The sequence below is a fragment of the Mytilus trossulus genome, chromosome 10 (genome assembly GCF_036588685.1).
Source record: "Mytilus trossulus isolate FHL-02 chromosome 10, PNRI_Mtr1.1.1.hap1, whole genome shotgun sequence".
Taxonomy (NCBI): domain Eukaryota; kingdom Metazoa; phylum Mollusca; class Bivalvia; order Mytilida; family Mytilidae; genus Mytilus; species Mytilus trossulus.
The window spans coordinates 74,301,847-74,324,129 of NC_086382.1; the positions used below are offsets into that span (position 1 = coordinate 74,301,847).

General features: G+C 34.2%; 2 protein-coding genes across 2 annotated transcripts; one reads left to right on the top strand and one right to left on the bottom strand.

The window, feature by feature from the left end:
- Positions 1 to 303: 303 nt before the first annotated feature.
- Positions 304 to 2,569, top strand: LOC134688161 (transcription intermediary factor 1-beta-like). Its single transcript, XM_063548634.1, has 2 exons — positions 304 to 1,126; positions 1,998 to 2,569. Exons 1-2 carry the CDS (start codon positions 322 to 324, stop codon positions 2,567 to 2,569), a joined length of 1,377 nt encoding a protein of 458 aa, XP_063404704.1. The 5' UTR covers positions 304 to 321.
- A 13,679-nt stretch (positions 2,570 to 16,248) lies between these two features.
- Positions 16,249 to 21,815, bottom strand: LOC134688163 (uncharacterized). Its single transcript, XM_063548635.1, has 2 exons — positions 21,542 to 21,815; positions 16,249 to 21,387 (listed from the first exon to the last, which is right to left on the bottom strand). Exon 2 carries the CDS (start codon positions 20,551 to 20,553, stop codon positions 16,249 to 16,251), a length of 4,305 nt encoding a protein of 1,434 aa, XP_063404705.1. The 5' UTR covers positions 20,554 to 21,387; positions 21,542 to 21,815.
- Positions 21,816 to 22,283: the final 468 nt, after the last annotated feature.

The following is a 22,283-nucleotide window of genomic DNA, read 5'->3' on the forward strand; positions in this document are numbered from 1 at the left end:
CATTAAGTGCTGAAGTGCTTCCGTCGAATTAACAAAACATGATTCATCTCCTGTTTTATCTTCAAATAACAAAACATAATATATTTATCACATTTGATTATGACCATTTGATGTTTGCATTTTAGAACTTTTTTCACTTTCACATTTAAACATGTATTATTTCAACTAAACTTTCAAAGTAGCCAATTTAATCCATCTATTTATAGACGTTATACTAGGTTATCATATCTACACTCATACATCCCTTCTCATAAATACCTCTTAAATACATAATCGATAGCTGTGTAATCTAAACACGTCATAACTATATGTATTTCTATAATGGCGACCAGCATGGCACAAGTCCCATTACAAAAGTGTGAAATTTGTGAAATTAATGATGGAAGACGATATTGTATAGACTGTGAACAGTATTTCTGTAAGACCTGTGAAGAGTTTCATCTGAAGTCTAAATCATGCAAAAATCATGTATTTAAAGATTTAGGACAAATAAACCCGGAAGAAAGAAAAGTAATATGCAAAGAACACAACAAGAATATGACGTATTATTGCACTACCTGTTCTATGCTTGTATGTAAGATCTGCCTTCCGAAAAAACATAATAAACATGATTTTTCCTTAACAAGCGAGGCAGCATTCAAATTTAAAACAGATCTTAAGGACGATATAGAACAAATGAAGACCGTAGTCCGATCAATTGCGAAACAGAGAGCCAAGCTTGAAGAAAAATCCAACCAGTTTTTAATATTGACACAGAATTTAGTACAAGAAATCAATCAGAAAGGGAATGTATTAAAGAACTTTGTTGACAAAATTGTAGGTGATACCGTTTCCAATGTGGCAAAGGAACAACAGAACAATCTAGAAAGGAAAACAAAAGAGGAATGTATTATGAAAGATGCACAAGAGAGAGGGCAAATGGTTATTCTAAAGTTAACCAATGCTGTTGAAAACCAAGGAGACACGATGTTATTAAATTCATACCAATCACTACATGAGGCTATGAAATCTATGCCGGATATCGTTGAGTCAGACATGGAATTTCCCGCATTATCTTTCGAAGACGGATTGTTGAATGAGATTGGGTTGACTCAAATGATAGGAAGCGTAGTGATACCCAAAGCAGGTAATAACTTTATAATAGGGCTTTATTCACGATGTGAAAGGCCTAGAAATATCTGAAATCGATTATTGCACCTACTCATCAAGGATTGTGTCCATCCATATATCATATGAAGTGGGATAAAGGCTATACAAATCGTCATAACTTTAATATCAAACAACACCTTCTTACATTCATATAAAACAAAATATAAAAAAAATCTACAGCTAAATGAAAGAAGCAAGGTAGAACTGAATATAAATAAAGGGCTAATAAATTAAATGTACTTGCCTGAATGATCGGTTGATATAAAGAACAGTAAATGTAAAAGAATATAGAGATAAATAGTTCTTCATGCTAGAAATGAAGACTATCTTCTTATAAAGGCAACAGTAGTATACCGCTGTTCAAAACTTATAAATCCATGGACAAAAAACAAAATCGGGGCAACAAACCAAAACCGAGGGAAACGCATTAAATATAAGAGGAGAACAACGACACAACTAACACCGAAACGCAACACACACAGAAACAGACCAAGCATCAGAGACAATTCCACGAGAATAACAAATATAACATCTAAACCAAATACATGAATTTGGGATAAACAAGTACCGTGCCACGTCTTCTCTTAATATCTAAAAAATAAGAGAAAACAAACGACACAACAATTAAAATGCAACACACACAGAAACGAACAATAATATAACAATGGCCACCTTTCTGACTTGGTACAGGATATTTTTAAAGGGGAATAAAATGGTGGGTTGAACCTGGTTTTGTGGCATGCCATTTAAACATATTTAGAAATATCCTTTGTTAAAAATTACTAGAATTTGATTTTTTTTTATTCTTTCAGTTACTGTAAGTAATGTTATAAATTTTTTTTTTGAAGATGCATTACTAGCTTGTTCCCATACCATCAAAATATGTAAAGCAGATAGTGGATTACAAAAGTTTAAACCAGTGCAAACGTTAGTTCTATCGGACATTGGTATATATAAAGTAAAGTTCTTGGCTAATTCTTCAAAATATAAAGCAAAGCTTGAAGAACAGCTTAAGCTCAGTTATGGAAGGATAATATGGCCGTCATCCATGAGTGATTCTAAGATTGTTATAGAGTGTACCTTAACCAACGAAAACGGTAGGAAACTTGCATTGTCATGGGAAGTGGATATCAGAAAGCAATTAAGTGCGCATATAGATGCATTGGTTACAATAAAATATACTATAAAACAGGAAACTTGGAGTGGTCTCATGCAAAAACTACGGGAAATTATCATATCAGATCCGGAAGAGGTTAGCGTCAGTGTTGAGAAACCACCTGCTTGTGAAATTATTGTTGTTGGTTATGAAAAAGCAGTGAAAGAAGTGTCTGATATTATAAAACGTTCAGTAAGAAAAGTTAATGAAGAGAAAACGAAACCTCACAGAATAAAAAATTCATCGGCGGTTAACTTAATTTGAATGAGAAAGTTGGCACCTTGAAAGTAGCTACACACAATGAAAGATGTGTTTTTGTTCATTATGTCTCTGTTCCAGTCTGTCAAATGTTAATTTTAACAAAATAAGCACGGGCTCAAATTGGCCAATCTTGGTAAACAAATCAATGGGGTAACTCCTTTTAAAATATGTTGATTACAAAGCCTGCTTTTAAACCGCTATAAATAAAAAAAAATCCGACAAAAGTAAAATATTCAGAATGATCAGATCTAAACAATTTCTATTGTCGGATAACATCTTATATGTTATTGACCATAAACGACGGATTTTACACTTTATTTTGAATTATTGCTTTTTATCTTGAAATCTTTCAAAGATAGGCAGAAACTTAAATTAGTATAACTATTACACAAAATAAGATCCACAAATGAGTAAAACATTACGAAAATCATCAGTTACCACCTTTTTGAAGTTATTACCCATAATGACAGTTTTTTTTCTCAAATTCGTTGCATTTTGAAAACATGAATTGTCAATAAAAAGTTTGCTCTGCAACCGATTCATTTGTTTTCATAATTTTATTAAGCATGGTTTCAAAATATGCATGGATATGTATAATTGGGAAATGATCTGCTATACGCGTATGGCTATAAATTCATAATAAACGATAATAGTATTGCTTAAATTTAACACATATTGTTCTATTTTATGCTTTTTCAATCATAATCATAATTTGACTTCTCATAATATTTGAACCTGACAATACCATCAACAAGTTGAATGAAAGGAAAGACTACTAGAGAGTATATGACATAAGCATCTTGTACAGTGATTGGAATTGAAATTTGAGAAAATGGAACCAACAAAACAAACGCAAAACATACCATGGTAATATCTTAACCTATCAGTCAATTACAAACTGACAACATCGTGACAATAACAGAAACACGATACAAAATAATTCAAAATACAAGAGAGACAAAAAAACGAAGCACGAATTCCACCAAACATTACGATATAACACAGTCATCTTGTTTAGTATCATAAGAATATAGAGCAGCGGTATTTACCTATTTTTAATATCATTGAAAATAGCTCTTATCACCGACATACTAAGTTTATTGCAATGAACAAAAGAGGATGATCAAACAGCATTAACAGACCATAGTAAAAATATTTGACAGACATATTTATTAAATGATTTTGAAAGTTTCTGTTACATAAGAAAAGAAAAAAAGTACAACTTTATAAATGTCTTGCATTAAAAGCACTTGATTTACCCTTATTATCAGTAAAACTGAATTCCGAATATATGAATGCAAATTATGTATAAAAACCGAAAGAATAGACGAGATATATGACTTAAATGGATTCGAAAATAAAAGCCAAAAAGAAGCATGTAGTAATAAATCTATTCAGCTGCATAACCACAATCTTTTATTTTCATCAAATATGGAATCAGATTTCTATATGGGAAAACAAAATTCCCTTGCCCTTTTTGTTCAAAGCATGTGCCTTTACATTCAGGAGACACTGGACCTTCCAAATCTAGCTCGTCAAGAACAGTGATACTACCATGAAATAAACCAATGATCTGTTTTTGAAGGAGCCAATCTAACTGCTGGATGGATACATATAATTGGAAAATTATCTGCTATATATTGTGTAAAAATTCGTAATGAATGATGTAGAATTGCCTACATTTAAAACACATTGTTCTATTCTATGCTATTTGAATACAATCAATGTTTGAATTCTGTTGCGATGTCTCTTCTCATATTCCTGTGAAGATGCTTTGCTGTGTAAACATGAATATCAGGGACCCTATAAGGATTTGTCTAAAAGAGGAAAACGATTGTTATGTTGTTTCTGTTGTTGGGCTTCGGATGCACCTCAAGTCGTTTACGATTGTCAATCGAATTTGCTGATTGAATTATTTTTTCTAAAGTATCTCTCCCTAAGTGAAAGGAATGGAAGCAAAGAATTTTATTAAAATTCTTTAAAGTTTGAGGCAAATAAATGCTGTAAATATGACACTTATTCTTGGTTTTGACTTTTGAAAAACAAATTAATAATATATAGCTATTTACACCACTGGGTCAATGCCATTGCTGATGGACTTTTCATCCCAGTAGTCAGCACTTTGGTGTTGACATAATATCAATTATATGGTCATTTTTATAAGTTTCCTGTTACAAAACTGTTTTTTTTTCGGAAAAAGTAAGGATTTTCTTATCCAAGGAATAGATTACCTTAGCCGTGTTTAGCACACATTTTGGAATTTTTGGTCCTCAATGCTCTTCAACTTTATACTTTATAACTATTTTGATTGAGCGTCACTGATGAGTCCTATGAAGACAAAACGCGCGTCTGGCGGACTCAATTATAATCCTGGTACCTTTTCTTACTTTTAGCTGTGAAATTGGTCACTATGGGAAATTGCATTGTTTATATATACAAAAGGTTTGAAACATTGCTGCTATGAAGTAATACAATGAAACGAAACTCATTATCAGCTAATTGCAAGATTATTTTTATTCGTACATTAAGAAATAGTGCAAAGATAAAAAATAGTTGCCATTGTGGATGAACGTAGGGAGTGGTTTTAAAACTGAATATTTTCAATCCGTACCGTTTTATGTTTGTAAAACGTTAACACTAGTATTTTTGGGGCCCTTTATAGCTTGCTGTTCGGCGTGAGCCAAGGCTCCGCGTTGAAGGCCGTACCTTGACCTATAATTGTGTGCTTTAAAAAAATGTTACTTGGATGGAGAGTTGTCTCGTTGACACTCATACCACATTTCTTAAACCTACACACTAAATTGACTAATACAGCTATACAAAAAAAAAACATATATTTTTGATGTGGATAAAAAATACAAAATACTAAAAGTAAGTATACACTAAAAAAACTAGATGAAAAAAATCAGAACAAAAACTGTACTAATGACATCTTAACACTAAAAATACTAAAACATTAAATTAGTACTTGACCTGTTTTTGATAGCGAAAACCAAGGTGTAATAATTTTTCAGTGATACAAAGATTTTCTTCTAAATTTAATACGTTGTTAGATACACGAGCGAATCGTACAAGTTGAGATATATAAACACCATAATATAATGACAAGAGAACGTCACCCCCTAACAATTGATAATTAACAATAGGAAATGAAAAATTATCTCTCTTTATAAATTTGTTCTTAAGCTTTCCGTTAATGATATAGATATCAAGAGTCAGGAAATGTTCATTATTAGCTGTATTCAAAGTTAGTTCTACTGGATTAATCTCTGTAGTATTTATAGTGAAGTCTTCATTATTATAAAAATCTAACAACGACCAGAAGCTCATGAATTGGCACAGGCGCAAACATGCAGCGGGGATAAACATGTTTATGAGATCTTAACCCCCCCCCCCCCCCATATACCTCTAGCCAATGTAGAAAAGTAAACGCATAACAATACGCACATTAAAATTCAGTTCAAGAGAAGTCCGAGTCTGATGTCAGAAGCTGTAACAAAAGAAAAAAAAGCAAAAAAGCAAAATGACAATAATACATAAATTACAATCGAAATCCCATCGAACTGGATCTAAAAGATACAACAGATACAGTTAAGTCGGCTTCATATCTTCACTTACATTTAGAAATTGACAATGAGGGTCGGTTGAAAACAAAACTTTACGACAAAAGAGATGATTTCAGTTTCCCTATTGTGAACTTTCCATTTCTAAGTAGCAACTTTCAAGCAGCACCTGCATACGGGGTATATATCTCCCAATTGATACGATATATCCATGCTTGTATTTCCTATCATGATTTTCTTGATAGAGGGTTACTGCTCACTAGGAAGCTATTAAACCTAGAGTTCCAAATGGTGAAGTTGAAATCATCCCTTCGTAAATTTTACGGACGCCATCACGAGTTGGTTGGCCGTTAAGGAATAACCGTTTTACAAATGATATCGGATATATTTCTTTACGTCGTTACTACAATCCCCTTCCCTTTCATGAATGGGACGTACCAAATTAGACTATTTACCGGACTTGTAATTACATAAGCAACACGACGGGTGCCACATGTGGAGCAGGATCTGCTTACCCTTCCGGAGCACCTGAGATCACCTCTAGTTTTTGGTGGGGTTCGTGTTGTTTATTTTTTAGTTTTCTATGTTGTGTCATGTGTACTATTGTTTTTCTGTTTGTCTTTTTCATTTCTAACCATGCAGTTGTCAGTTTGTTTTAGATTTATGAGTTTGACTGTCCCTTTGGTATCTTTCGTCCCTCTTTTACAACAGACTACTAGCAGTTTACTGAAATACCAGCTCCAGACTTAAACTGATTGAAAGATTCAATCTTCATCATATGAATATCAGGCACAATCCCTATCCATGTTAAGAAATCAATAAATGCACAGCAACAGTGTGGATTTTGCAATCTTTAAACAACGTTTTTTTTCACATATTGTGTTTTATTTCAATGTAATATCTTAGTCAACATTATTCTTTTTCTATTATGTTCAACTTATATACTTGTAAACACACAGGCCAAATTATGATTCATTTAAGACAACTTCAAGTTGCATTTGATAGTATTCAACAAATAAGCATAATTTCATTTGATATTTTATAGTGTGTCTTTCTATGTTGTGATGTTTCACTATTGTTCCAGGTCAGGGTGAAAGTTGGTACATATTTGAACGTTTAAACCAGCTGTATGTTTTTGCACCTGTCCAAAGTCAGGAACCTTAAGTTGAGTGGCTGTTGTTTGTTTGTCTGGTTTATAATACTGCTTTCTCAAAAATCGATCTAAGACAGGGCTATAAATCAATCAAATTAAGGTCATCACTCCAGAAATTTTACGGTCGCCATTATGAGTCGAGTGCCCATTATGACAAAAGTGTGTCAGAAATCATATCTGATTTTCTCCCTCAGTCATAATAACCTGCCATCATTATCGAACTGAACAAACAAGTAACACGACGGGTGCCATATACGGTGCAGGAAATGCTGACCCTTCACGAGCACCTTATTTTACTCCCGGTTTCTAGTGTAGATCGTGTTGTTTCTTATCTATTATCTATAACTGTTGATGTAATTTTTGAGTCTTTGTTTACTCCTTGGTTTTGGTTGTTATTAAAGTAACAATGTTTCTCGTTTCTGTTTTTGTTGTATATATTAGACCGTTAGTTTTCCTGTTTGAATGGTTTAATTCGAGTCGTTTTTGGGACCCTTTTTAGCAAGCTGTTAGGTGTGAGCCAAGGCTCCGTTTTTTGAGCTTTAAGAGTTTACTTTTACAAATTCTGACTTGGATAGAGAGTTATCTCATTAGCACTTTTACCAAATATTCTTATATATAATAAGTGTAAAAAAGATTGTCTTAGAAAAAGCTGTCGGTTAAAATATAAAGATAAACATCAAATTGACTAAACTACCCTTCAGCTAAAGCTCAAACCCGTTTAAGCATTGTTAGTTATCAATTTCATAAATATTCTACGTTTACATATAACATAATTAAAATGGATCTTATTCATAAACGTTTACATTCTCAAACAATACTGTTAGGTATATATACACCTGAAAATCTCTAGGTATACTATTTATATTTCGTGCTGGTATGTAGGTTAACTTAGATAGATTGACCTTTCGTGTCGACAAAGTGCTTATCTCTCTTCAAGGACAATGAAAAAGAAAATGAGAGAATTTTCTGTTTATGTGTTTATTTTACTGACTTTTAGTGTGACAGTTGACTCCTTTCTTAATGTTTGCACACGTAAGTCACTCTTTACTTTATGAAGCGGCTAAATAGCTTACCTCCCTATCAGGGACGCTCGGTTTTTCGTGGTTATTTTTGTGTTATCAACACTAAAACGTTCTTGTTTCAGGTAAATCAAGTTCAATAAGATAAATAAAATGTCAACATTCACTACACTATGGGTTTTTAAGTGACATCACCATATCTCAAAATATAATTGAAGAACATGTTAAACAGTCTTTTTCTCGTGTATTTGGACACAAAAAGTACAGCATATAAATATAAGAAGAAGACATAGTTTAAAGACAGAACAATGCGACTCTATGTTTGAAATGATTTAAAATTAAGAAATGTATCACTCTCATACAAATTTTTTGTTCCATACCCGGCTTTGGCATAACTTTTGTACTTTTTGGTTTATAGCTCTTCATTCTTTTAATAAGCTTAGAATTTTGAAATTCGTTTGAGTATCACTGACGAGACATTGATTGTCAAAATATGCATCTGTTGCAGAAAAAATGGTACAGTTTATTTTATAAGAGTGTATGGGTCAAAGGTTTTTAAACAGATAGTTGAAGATTATTCAGATAATTGTTTGAATTTGTATAAGAACTTATATAACGGCAACTGTATGTGTTTTTTTCCTAAATATATTTACATAGCTATACAATCTAATAAAAAATTAAATCTCTCACTCGCTTATTAAAAAATGAGCGAGTGAGAGATTTAATTTTAATTAGATTGCATAGATATATTTTGTATAATGTCAATTTCATCATGGAACACTTTCACCACAAATAGGGGTTCATTAAGGTAAAAATTGTGTTACGATTTAACAAGCTATCAATGAATTAGTTTTAGTTGCAGTTTAAAACCAACATCTTCCCATTACTCATCAGAAGCATACCCGCTGTCCAATTGTTTGGCGTTATTACATCTCAATTATTACGTTCCTCATACACGCCCTTCATTAGGCATAATAAGGGGTATTGGTGTGCTCCATATACACAAAATCCATAAGTTTAATTGTCCTCATGAATCATTAAATTGTCCTTAAACAATTGAAACAATTATTTTTGTTACGTATCAATCAATATTGTTTAACATTGACACACACATGGCTTATTCCGATTATTATTTTTTTAACTAATATCTCGAATTTGCATTAGCGGTCATACAAACAAAACGAATTTAATTTTGAAATTATAAATTTCCCACACCCTAGCTGTTATATACCAATTTCCCAATCATATGGAATGTAAAGATTCTACCACTGTATAAGTATCGAGCGTGATACGATATTAATCTACTTGAAACATTTGAATTTGCTATTTTAGAAAAGCGAAGCTCGCTAAATATTTTAGATATTTAAAAGTTAACTGTCGAAAGGAGATATATATCGTATTGCACAATATGTGTTGGTGTTTTGAATTGCCATTGGTATGATGCGTTTGAACTTAAGATTTTGCCATTTGGTAAAAGATTTTTCCGGTTTGAATTTTCCTATGAGTTCTCTATTTATGTTATTTTGCTTTGTATACATTACAGCTTGTGGTCAAGACTGCTGTGAGCACGGTGTTTGTCATCAGAACCACCAAACAAATGAACCTGCTTGTACTTGTTCCCGTGGTTACACAGGTCAAAACTGTAACACAGGTTAGTTTCAAAGACACGTCTGTTCTAATTGATGTTGGTTTTCATCTTTTCGAACAGTTGAAAATACAATTTTCCGTTGACAAAATTTATATCCGTTGGTAGTGATGTACTTATCTAGAGGTAAAGGTGGAGGGTTGAAATCTCACAAAACATGTTTAACCCTCTCGCATTTATTTGTGCATGTCCCAAGCCAGGTGGCTCTGTTCTCTGTTAGTCTTGTATGTCGTTTAAAAGAGGGACGAAAGATACCAAAGGGACAGTCAAACTCGTAAATCTAAAACAAACTGACAACGCCATGGCTAAAAATGAAAAAGACAAACAGAAAAACAATAGTACACATGACACAACATAGAAAACTAAAGAATAAACAACACGAACCCCACCAAAAACTAGGGGTGATCTCAGGTGCTCCGGAAGGGTAAGCAAATCCTGCTCCACATGCGACACCCGTCGTGTTGCTTATGTGATTACAAATCCGGTTAATAGTCTAATTCGGTAGGTCAAATTCATGAAAGGGAAGGGGATTGTAGTTACGACGTAAGGAACATATCCGATATCATTTGTGAAACGGTTATTCCATAACGGTTAACCAACTCGTGATGGCGTCCGTAAAATTTACGAAGGGATGATTTCAACTTCACCATTTGGAACTCTTGGTTTAATAGCTTCCTTGTGAGCAGTAACCCTCTATCAAGAAAATCATGATAGGAAATGCAAGCACGGGAATATCGTATCAATTGGGAGATATATATCCCGTATGCAGGTGCTGCTGGAGTGTTGCTACTTAGAAATGGAAAGTTCACAATTGGAAAGCTGAAATCATCCTTTTTGTCGTAAAGTTTTGTCTTCAACCGACCCTCATTGTCAATTTCTAGATGTAAGTCAAGATATGAAGCCGACTTAACTGTATCTGTATTATCCTTTATCTCCAATTCGATGGGATAGATGCGATCCACAAAGTCACCAAATTTTGAATTGTTTTGTGAAAGAACGTCATCTATATAGCGGAAAGTAGAGTTAAAGGATATTGCTAACTTCTTATCTTTCTTCCTAAGAAGTTCCTGCATGAAGTCAGCCTCATAATAATAAAGAAACAAGTCAGCAAGTAGAGATGCACAGTTTGTTCCCATTGGGATGCCGACAGTCTGTTAAAAAACACGTCATCCGAACGTAACAAATATGTTGTCAATCAAGAAATCAATCATCTTGATAAGATCGGTTTTTAGAGAATTTTATGTTTGAATCAGAATGATTCTTTACAAAGTAGGATTTATCCCTCCCTAAGACAAGATACTTGTATCTACGTTGGCCATTCTTTTTTATGAAGCAAAGTAAAACCAACTCTTTTAATTTGTCTTTTAGTTTTGAATGTGGAATACTTGTGTAAAGCGTAGAAAAGTCAAATGTTTTAATACTGTTACAAGATGAAAGAGAGTTAGATTGTATATAGATATAGGAAGATGTGGTGTGAGTGCCAATGAGACAACTCTCCATCCAAATAACAATTTAAAAATTAAACCATTATAGGTTAAAGTACGGCCTTCAACACGGAGCCTTGGCTCACACCGAACAACAAGCTATAAAGGGCCCCAAAATTACTAGTGTAAAACCATTCAAACGGGAAAACCAACGGTCTAATCTATATAAACAAAACGAGAAAGGAGAAACACGTATATATTACATAAACAAACGACAACTACTGTACATCAGATTCCTGACTTAGGACAGGTGCAAACATTTGCAGTGTACTCTAAAAGATCTTTGGAATTTTTTAAGTATCCACATCTGATTCACTCCACCTCTAGAATAGGCAGTTTCACAATAACTTTGAAGCCCGTCTTTGATTGCTGATAAAATAGATATTAATAATTTAGAAAAGGGTTTCGTGGAGCACTTGGAGGACCCAGCAATCTACCGTTGTTTGTAAGGACACTTATGTAGTTTAGGTATCCAATACAGTGATGGAAGATCCAGTTCTTCATCTTTGGTTGAAATACCAAAGGAACAAAGCACAGACCTATGATTATCCAGGATTTCCTCTTTGGTAAGTGTCGTGAGGGTATATGTTGGGTTACCAAGTGAATTGTCTATACCTAATTCGTTTATCAAGCAATTAATGTAATGACTTTTACAGACAAAAACGATGTTATTTGGGGCTTTGTCTGCGGGGACAACAACATATTTATCATGGAGGTCGGATAGGTGTTTAGCAACATTTGGACCTTTGAAGATTGACGTAGCATGGGCATTGATGGACCCATTCAGTTTCTTAATTCTGATTTGTATTAACGACCTCACTACCTTAATCCATTCGGATAGAGTGTCTTCGTCTTCCTTCTCGCGCTTAGCCCATTGCCTGGCATAATCCTCGACTGAATCCATCAAAATTTGAAAGTTGTATTTCCAATTGATGGATTTAAGCTCACGATATTTCGGACCTTTCGATAACACGTTTTGTAGAGAAGTGTTATTAACAATGTTAAGGTCACCGGTAATAACGTGACCAGCAGGATTATATGAGAATTCGGAACTAGCACAAGTGCAATCAGGAGGTTTAGACTTAAAGTCGTCAATATCGAGATCCTACAAAACGCGTCTGTAATTGAAAATTTTAGTTGCAATAGGTTTGGTATAGGTATAAGAAATTATTGGTACAGACTGGTCGTTGAAATAAGGAGGTATTTTCGATTGAACTAATTTATGATGAAGGATATTGCCTAGGTTGACGCCATCGTGACCTTTGTTGGCAAAGGAAAGATTTAGAAAAGATCTTTTCTCTTTTTCATCTTTTCTAATGCGAACTGGCTTGAAAAGTCTGTGACTAGCAATATCCGCAATTATAGCTTGTAGTTTGTATTGGTTTGAATGAGGGTTTGTAACAGTGGATTCCAAATATAAATTGAACAGAGAATGAAGTTTTGAAAGGGGTAATGAATAAAATTTCGTGCGAATGTGATGAATACCTAACGGTTTTTGTATGCATGGCAGCAAGTCATTAATAGAGACATCATGCAGAGAGGGTAATGTATAATGACGATGGCCATGACTACGTATACGTCTACGTCGAGGAGTCGAGTTGAAAATATTCATCACATTCACCAAGTTACACGAAGGACTAGATATAATACCTATACCATCAATTTTGTCATTGCAGCCATACGGTGTTGCAGTTCCCAATTGTCTAATCCAGTAGTCTTCTTTTTGTCTACGGGGAGTCGTTGAAAGATTAGGACTGTTCGAGCTATGGTATATTCTTTCCATAACGGTCAACCAACTCGTGATGGCGTCCTTAAAATTTACGAAGGGATGATTTCAACTTCACCATTTGGAACTCTTGGTTTAATAGCTTCCTTGTGAGCTTCCTTGTTTAACTTTCGAATTTCAAAACTTTTACTCGACTTACATAGTATTTCATGTAAGGTTTAAGAAAAGCTCATCTACTTTCTTGTAGAGTTGTATAGTTTAGAATATTGTGGATTATTTTTTTTTTGTATCAATTTTTGTTGATTGAGGACAACGGCCTTTTTTGTGGGTATTTTATTTCGTAGTTTGGTCAATATCTAAATACACAGCCTTTAGAAGATTTGTTATCCGTTGAATATTTCAATTTGTGGTTCACATGTACCCATGAAACCAACGAAAAGTTGTATCCAACAGATGATTATGAATACACAGTAAAGTGAAATTCATCACCTATCTTTTGAGAATTACAAAGTGTGTGTGCTCAAGTCCATTCCAAGAATTCGTATACTATGTATTGTTCACAAAAAGAAGGTTTAAAAGGTTACTACAAAATAGGGCAAATACGCTTGACCGAAAGACTGTATTGGGTTATAGATGATACGCTGCCGTAATACATGTAGCTAAGTCTAGAATTGATAACTTTATACAAAAAGAAGGAATTACATCCATAACAATTACAACATAATAGTGATATACATGTTTATATCTTTATTTCCTTCCGCGTATCATTTTTTTAAAGATCAACATCAAATATGTTTCTGTATTTCGGTTTCTATTTCAACAGAAAGTACATGAATTATAATATGCTGTCTATCCTAGAAAATTTTATGGTGTTTTTGCAACTGGATGGAGAGTACTTCGTTGTTCAAGTCCTCTGCAATCTGTTATGAAAACAATTATCATTTGTTTACATGCTCAAACCAGACGTTTCACATTGCATGACATAGATATTAAATATTTACAAAGAAAATAGCACAGTACAAGTATCATGTAATCAAAAATAAGTAACAGTAAATAAAGTAGTTTATCGGTGTTCGTATCTCATAAGGGAAGATAAGTTAACTATCACACGAAATACTATACATCGTGGGCATTTAACGTAGAAGTTGGGATAAAATAATGTGTCTTTCTTTATTTTAGCAAAAGATTGTAAGTATATAATTTTGTTGAATAATTTTTTTTTAAAAAGATTGGAATATTACTTTTTCATTGTGAGTAGCTATTACTGTATCTTTTAATAAGCTCACAATAACACATGCAGAATACAGTAGTTTAAATATAACATACATAACATATATTTACTATACACCAGAGAGACTTACATTCAAGATCAGTATTGTTAAAAAAAAAAAAACACCAATGATCGTATATATATATGTATTTATGTTTAAGTTCTGGGTAATTATAAAAGACATGGATGTTTGTCAATGTCATGAAACATAAACTGTAAAACAAAAGAGCAGATAAAATCAATGAACAGTGCACATTTCCATCTTAAAAAACTAAAAAACTATTTCAAAACAATATTATATGAAGCGCTAATTCTTCATAAGGTCATGAGAACTATGAATGCATTTAACACTTAATACAAAAATGATGTTCCGACAGGAAAATGAATTAAATACACAATAAACAACTGACATCAACAACTTTAAATAAAATCATGAATACAAATTGACCTATTAGAACTTAAAAATCGCCACGGTATAAAACCGAATTCATTTAGGTATAAGGTGTAACGAAGTAAGTTCTTTGGGAATTGTCAGGTGGCCAATGTCATACAAAACCAAATTAAAATATAAATTTAATTAACAAAACAAAATAAAGTAAATTCAACAAAAAATGTAATATGAAATGAGAACACAAATGTAACTAAATAAACACACACGGAACAAAACAAAATGTCATGAAATAAACATAAATCAAACAAATTTCGGCCTGCACACTTTCCGCACACTGCCCGGATACGTTCCTCGTTGTACGTACTGTAGATGTAAATGATGAACTGGGTTGTTCCCCTTTGAATTTCTCTTTATAATTAAACGGACGAATTAACTAATTTTCACATATATTTGGTTGCTTCTAAATTGATTGAAGAGAACACTAAATTTGTATGAATAAATATAATGCTGAATAACAAACTATAACTGCTTTAAACTGCATAAATACTGCACGGACTCCTCGATTTCTCAACTAAAAATGTATATAATTTTACGGACTTTTTGCTCCAAATAAATAGAAACGGACTATAAATTTATCACCGCCTCCATGCGTTGTAACTCCAACCAATATATCACCGAGTTGTTACCATTTTTAACCCCGACACCATTAATTCATCGACACCATTATCTCCGACCAGTCGACAATTAGCAACGTGCCAACGCACACTAAAACCGGGCCAAAAAACCCCTGCAAAATAATAATTGAACCCAAAAATTACTTACGTTATCTATAAATATGAATAATATGGCAAATATCCGTACATTTGGACCGCGAGCAAGAAATATCATCTCGACAGCAAATTGACCTCAATGTACCATAAAATATAAGTAAAATAACTTACCTGAGTGTTGTTTCAATTAGCCTTTGGACATCCATGTCCTGTCCTGACAATTATAATGTCCAAATTGCTATCTAAACCACAAACCCAACTGCACAAACGTGTGCTACTCTCAATGATCATGTGCCGACTGATTTGGGACTCACCTGTTAAATTTCAATAGGTGCGTAATCACGTGATAAACAAGGTCTGCTTGACTAGATTACCGGTGTTAGTGAAAATAAGAGATAACATAAAATATAGTCCTAGGTGTAAAATAAATCATATAAATAATTAACTGAAGTTTGTTACAAACGTCCCTTTCCAGGAGACTAAAGAACATTTAGTCCGACCAGAAACAACAAACTTCAAAATCTAATCTGAAATTAAGCTATATCAGTAAAAAAAAAAACAAATATGTACACATCAAACATAAAAAATTCAGTCCTGTAACACTAAAATAAAACCAAAATTAACACAATAACGCTGTAATAACGTCACACTCAGGGGTTATCTAAATATCGCCACATCTAGACAAAACATCTGCAACAATGTTTGTCTTGCCTGCAATGTAAAAAACTGTATAATTAAATTCCTGAAGTATCAAACTCCAACGGAGTAACCGTTGGTTACTGGTTTTCATCCTCTGTAACCACTGTAAAGGAGCATGATCAGTATTAATAGCAAACTCTTTACCCTCTAGATAGTTTCTCAAAGTTTTAACCGCCCACACTATGGCAAAGCACTCCTTTTCTACCACTGCGTAGTTGCATTCCGCTCCAGAGAGTTTCTTGCTGATAAACATAATTGGACGCCTTCCGTCATCAAATTCTTGCTCTAGTACAGCACCTAGACCCTTACCGGACGCATCAGTCTGCAAAATAAACTTTTTAGAAAAATCTGGACTCCGTAATACAGAGTCACTACAAATACATTCTTTAAGCTTGTCAAAAGATTTTTGTATTGTGTCTGACCATTCAACTTTATTTGGTTCGTTTTTCTTTGTAAGGTCAGTCAAAGGTACGGATATGTCGGAGAACTGTGGTATAAACTTCCTGTAGAAACCTATCAGACCGAGAAATGATCTCACCTGTTTCTTCGTGACAGGCACTGGAAATTCATGTATAGCAGATACCTTGTCCTGAACAGGCTTAATCTTGCCACCGCCGGCAATATGTCCTAAAAACTCAAGCTCATCGTAGCCAAATAAACACTTACTCGGTTTTGCAACGAGGTTTGCCTGTCTCAGTGAATCGAATACTGCCCTTAAATGCTCAATATGGTACTCCCATGTATCGCTAAATATACCAATATCATCAATGAACGAGTCAGCAAATTCCTCGTATCCTGCCAGAACTTTATCCATCATACGAACAAAAGTAGCACCTGAGTTCATCATACCAAATGGAGTAACAGTAAACTGATAATGTCCGAACGGCGTTATAAATGCGCTCTTCTGTCGGCTATCTTTTTCAAGTGGTACCTGCCAATAGCCCTTAGTTAAATCAAGTTTACTGATATATCGTGCTCTGCTGACTTTATTCAGTACCTCATCCATGCGTGGCATAAAAATCGGGTCAAAGATAGTCTGTTTGTTCAAGGAACGATAATCGGCACAAAATCTAAGTGTGTTGTCTTTTTTCTTGATCAGTACTATCGGAGCTGCATACGGACTGTCAGACGGCTCAACTATACCTGCAGCTAACATATTGTCAATCTCTTCTCTGACCTTATCTCTAAGTGCGTATGGTAGTGGGTACGGACGTTGGTAAATCGGTTCATCTGTTTTTGTAACTACTCTATGTTCTATACTATTTGTTACCTTAGGTACGTCACTAAAGATGTCTTCATATTCTGATAATAATTCTTTAAGCTGCTGTTTTTCGACAGTTGTCAATTCTGGTGAGATCGTAACGTCATCTACATTTTCTTTGCTTTTCAACACTGGAGTTATATCTGTAGTCATCTCACTATCATCTGTGCCTTCATCTGTGTTAAGACCTGAAATTACATTTAAGCACGCAGCAATATCTGTTGTGACATTATTATCAAGATCATTATCTACCCGCTCATGCCATAACTTCAACATATTTACATGAAATACTTTGTCTTTTCCTCTAACCTTGACCTTATAGTCAACAGGACTAACTTTATCAGTCACTATAAATGGTCCTTTCCAACTCGCTAACAGCTTTGATGTATGTGTAGGCAATAATATAAGCACCTTTTGACCAACTTCAATCTTTCTGTCTCTAGCTTTTCTATCATAATAAAACTTCTGTCTTTGTTTCGCTTTTGTTTTATTTTCAATGGCGTACTCAGCCATTGTTCTCAACTTTTCTCTAGTGTCTAATAAATAACTCAACACAGAGTTTTGACATGTACTAGGCTCTTCCCACTCTTCTTTAAGTACTGCTAGAGGTCCTCTAATGTGCCTGCCATATAACAATTCAAACGGTGAGAAACCAGTACTCTCATTTGGTACCTCCCGATATGCAAATAATAAGTAGGGGATATATGCATCCCATGTTTTTGGTGTCTGTCGTGCATATGCCTTCAACATTTTCTTCAGTACACCGTTAAACTTTTCACAGAGTCCATTACACATAGCATGATAAGGACTAGTGCGTAACTTACTTATCTTTAATAGTCTACATACCTCAACCATCAGCTCTGACATAAAGTTACTGCCTTGGTCTGTCAACAGCTCCCTGGGTATGCCAACTCTAGAAAATAAACTTATAAGAGCATTAGCGACTGTAGAAGCTTCTTGGTCTTTTAAAGGAATTGCTTCTGGATATTTAGTGGAATAATCGACGCAAACAAGTACATAACGGTTTTTGTCATCAGTCATAGGCAAAGGGCCAACAAAATCAATAGCAATGCGCTGAAATGGCTCATCCATAGGTGATATGCTAATCAATGGAGCACGTGGTACTCTACCCTTCGATGTACCTATCTGACAATCTGGACAAGACCTACAGTATTCGGCAATATCATTAAATATACCTGGCCAGAAAAAGTGCTGCATGATTCTGTCTCTTGTTTTCTTATTCCCAAGGTGACCTGCCAACGGAATATCATGTCCCAACGAAAGAACTGTTCCTCTCAACTTGCTTGGTAATACAATTTGCTGAATAACTTCACCACTTGGCTTAGTATACACTCTATATAGTAAATCTGAATTATATATAAAATAAGATGCTGGGTTATCATGCACATCACTTACATAAGATTTTACCTTATCCAAAGTCTCATCTGTCTTCTGTAACTCAATCAACTGCTTCCTATCACAAATCTTAAAATCATGGCATACGTCTGAAAAATCTATAGAATGAGATATAGGTATATCGCTACTACGCTGAACATTCGTCTGATCAATCATAATATCTGCTTCATCCTGCTTCTTCTTTCGAGATCGAGTCTCAACTGCATGACATGGGACTGAGTCACCTGAAACAAAAATATCTTCTCCACTAGTCACTGATAAACCATCGACACTATGTGGTACTGATGTGTTCACATAGTTTCCAACAATCAGATCTGCAAACGGTGTATCTAAGATCAATGCAATAATATCACCTGAAATATAAGGAGTAGAAATATTAATACATACTTCTGGACACTGCTTCACTGAACCATCTGCTAAACATATGTCTCTAGTCTGACCTGTAAGACAATCTGGGTTAGTAAACCTACTATGAACAAATACAGTAGAACAACCTGTATCTCTCAAAACTGAGATTTTATCACTATCGATCTTACCTTCTACTATATCAAGTCCATGTACCTGTACCTTGTCGCCATTACATGAAACACCAGGCAACTTAACAGTCACACCACTAATATAATCATCTACTCTATACTCTTGTCTACTCTGTATGCACAAACCAAACTTACCTGGCTTAAAATTATCCTCCTTTGACCGGTTCGTCCTTGTAGGACAGTGCGTAGCTATATGACCAATGTTCTTACAAATAAAACAAGTCCTAGTGTCAGGTTGTCTTCCTTTTGATTGGTTATATCTACCTTGTTGTTTAGATTGGTCGGTGTCAATTCTCCCAACTGATTTAGAACTTACCTGTTCATCTTTATGTGCTTGCTGAAAAGCCTCAGCTTTGTCTACCAACTCATCAATTGTTTTCGGTTTCTGTTCCTTGATCCAAAGTTTGAGCTCTTTATTACAACTTACCATTAACTGTTCTCTAGTAACTAAATCAACAAATCTATCAAAATCAGTGCCTATCAACTCACGCTCCAACCAATGTCTAAGAAAACCTACTAGTCTGACTGAAAATTCCTTAAATGACTCATCCGAAGACTGGCGTTCACTTCTGAACTTCTCCCTGTATGCCTCGGCAGTAAGCTCGTATCTACATAAAATAGCAGATTTAATTTTATCATAATTTTTACTGTCCTCTTCAGACAATCTAGAAAATGCCTCTAAAGCTTTCCCACAAAGTAAAGGGACTAATCTAAGGGCCCACTCAGACTTGGGTATTTTATGCAAAACCACCAATTTCTCAAAGGACCTTAAAAATACATCTGGGTCTTCACCTTCCTTAAATTTAGGAAGTTTCGACTTCAAACTTGAATGTGTCTGTGGTGGTGCAACACCTTGAGCCATTTCTTTCTCTCTAAGCTCTAACTCTTTTAAACGTACCTCTTTTTCCATCTCTATCTTTCTCATCTCTCTCTCTTCCATCCTAGCTTCTCTCTCAGTAGACTGCATGTTTTTCAACATTTCTAAACATGTCTCCAAAGTTTCACCCTTCTCTAACATCTCCGGAACCCAAGCGGGTAATACACTTCCTGCCATACTGTACAATACAAATAATAATAAAATGATAATGTAAACAAATAATAAAACATAAAAGTTCAAACAAAATATATAACAGAAAAAAAATCCCTGTTGTCTATCTGACAATATTTTCTAATATAACAATTGGCACAGTGACAATCCCACCGCTGCCACCATTGTAACGAAGTAAGTTCTTTGGGAATTGTCAGGTGGCCAATGTCATACAAAACCAAATTAAAATATAAATTTAATTAACAAAACAAAATAAAGTAAATTCAACAAAAAATGTAATATGAAATGAGAACACAAATGTAACTAAATAAACACACACGGAACAAAACAAAATGTCATGAAATAAACATAAATCAAACAAATTTCGGCCTGCACACTTTCCGCACACTGCCCGGATACGTTCCTCGTTGTACGTACTGTAGATGTAAATGATGAACTGGGTTGTTCCCCTTTGAATTTCTCTTTATAATTAAACGGACGAATTAACTAATTTTCACATATATTTGGTTGCTTCTAAATTGATTGAAGAGAACACTAAATTTGTATGAATAAATATAATGCTGAATAACAAACTATAACTGCTTTAAACTGCATAAATACTGCACGGACTCCTCGATTTCTCAACTAAAAATGTATATAATTTTACGGACTTTTTGCTCCAAATAAATAGAAACGGACTATAAATTTATCACCGCCTCCATGCGTTGTAACTCCAACCAATATATCACCGAGTTGTTACCATTTTTAACCCCGACACCATTAATTCATCGACACCATTATCTCCGACCAGTCGACAATTAGCAACGTGCCAACGCACACTAAAACCGGGCCTAAAAACCCCTGCAAAATAATAATTGAACCCAAAAATTACTTACGTTATCTATAAATATGAATAATATGGCAATTATCCGTACATTTGGACCGCGAGCAAGAAATATCATCTCGACAGCAAATTGACCTCAATGTACCATAAAATATAAGTAAAATAACTTACCTGAGTGTTGTTTCAATTAGCCTTTGGACATCCATGTCCTGTCCTGACAATTATAATGTCCAAATTGCTATCTAAACCACAAACCCAACTGCACAAACGTGTGCTACTCTCAATGATCATGTGCCGACTGATTTGGGACTCACCTGTTAAATTTCAATAGGTGCGTAATCACGTGATAAACAAGGTCTGCTTGACTAGATTACCGGTGTTAGTGAAAATAAGAGATAACATAAAATATAGTCCTAGGTGTAAAATAAATCATATAAATAATTAACTGAAGTTTGTTACATAAGGCCTTTGCAAATTCCCATGATTGGAACGGAATATAAGCGATTTTCTTCACAGATTGTAGTCCAAATCCCTGTTTGCATGGCGGAGCTTGCAAAAGTACAACATATAGGGCCTCATGCACCTGTACTAATGGATATATAGGATCGACATGTCAACAAGGTTAGCATTAAGTCCTGTATGTGCAACTGTTTTATTAGATTCAGAGTAAAAAAAGGTTATTTATTTTTATGCTGAATATGTATGAATGTTCTTATTTAAACATATCTTAAATATAAAGTTTCTCAATCTCGTTACTGCAAATTGATTTTTGTTTTTGTGTTTTATCTAAAGACTTATTCTTACAATTATTATAGTTATTGAAGGTCACAACAATGGTGATTCTGATACCAACAAATACCAACGTTCCATATTTTCTAAATAAAACTGCATTATATAAAATAAGGAAATTACA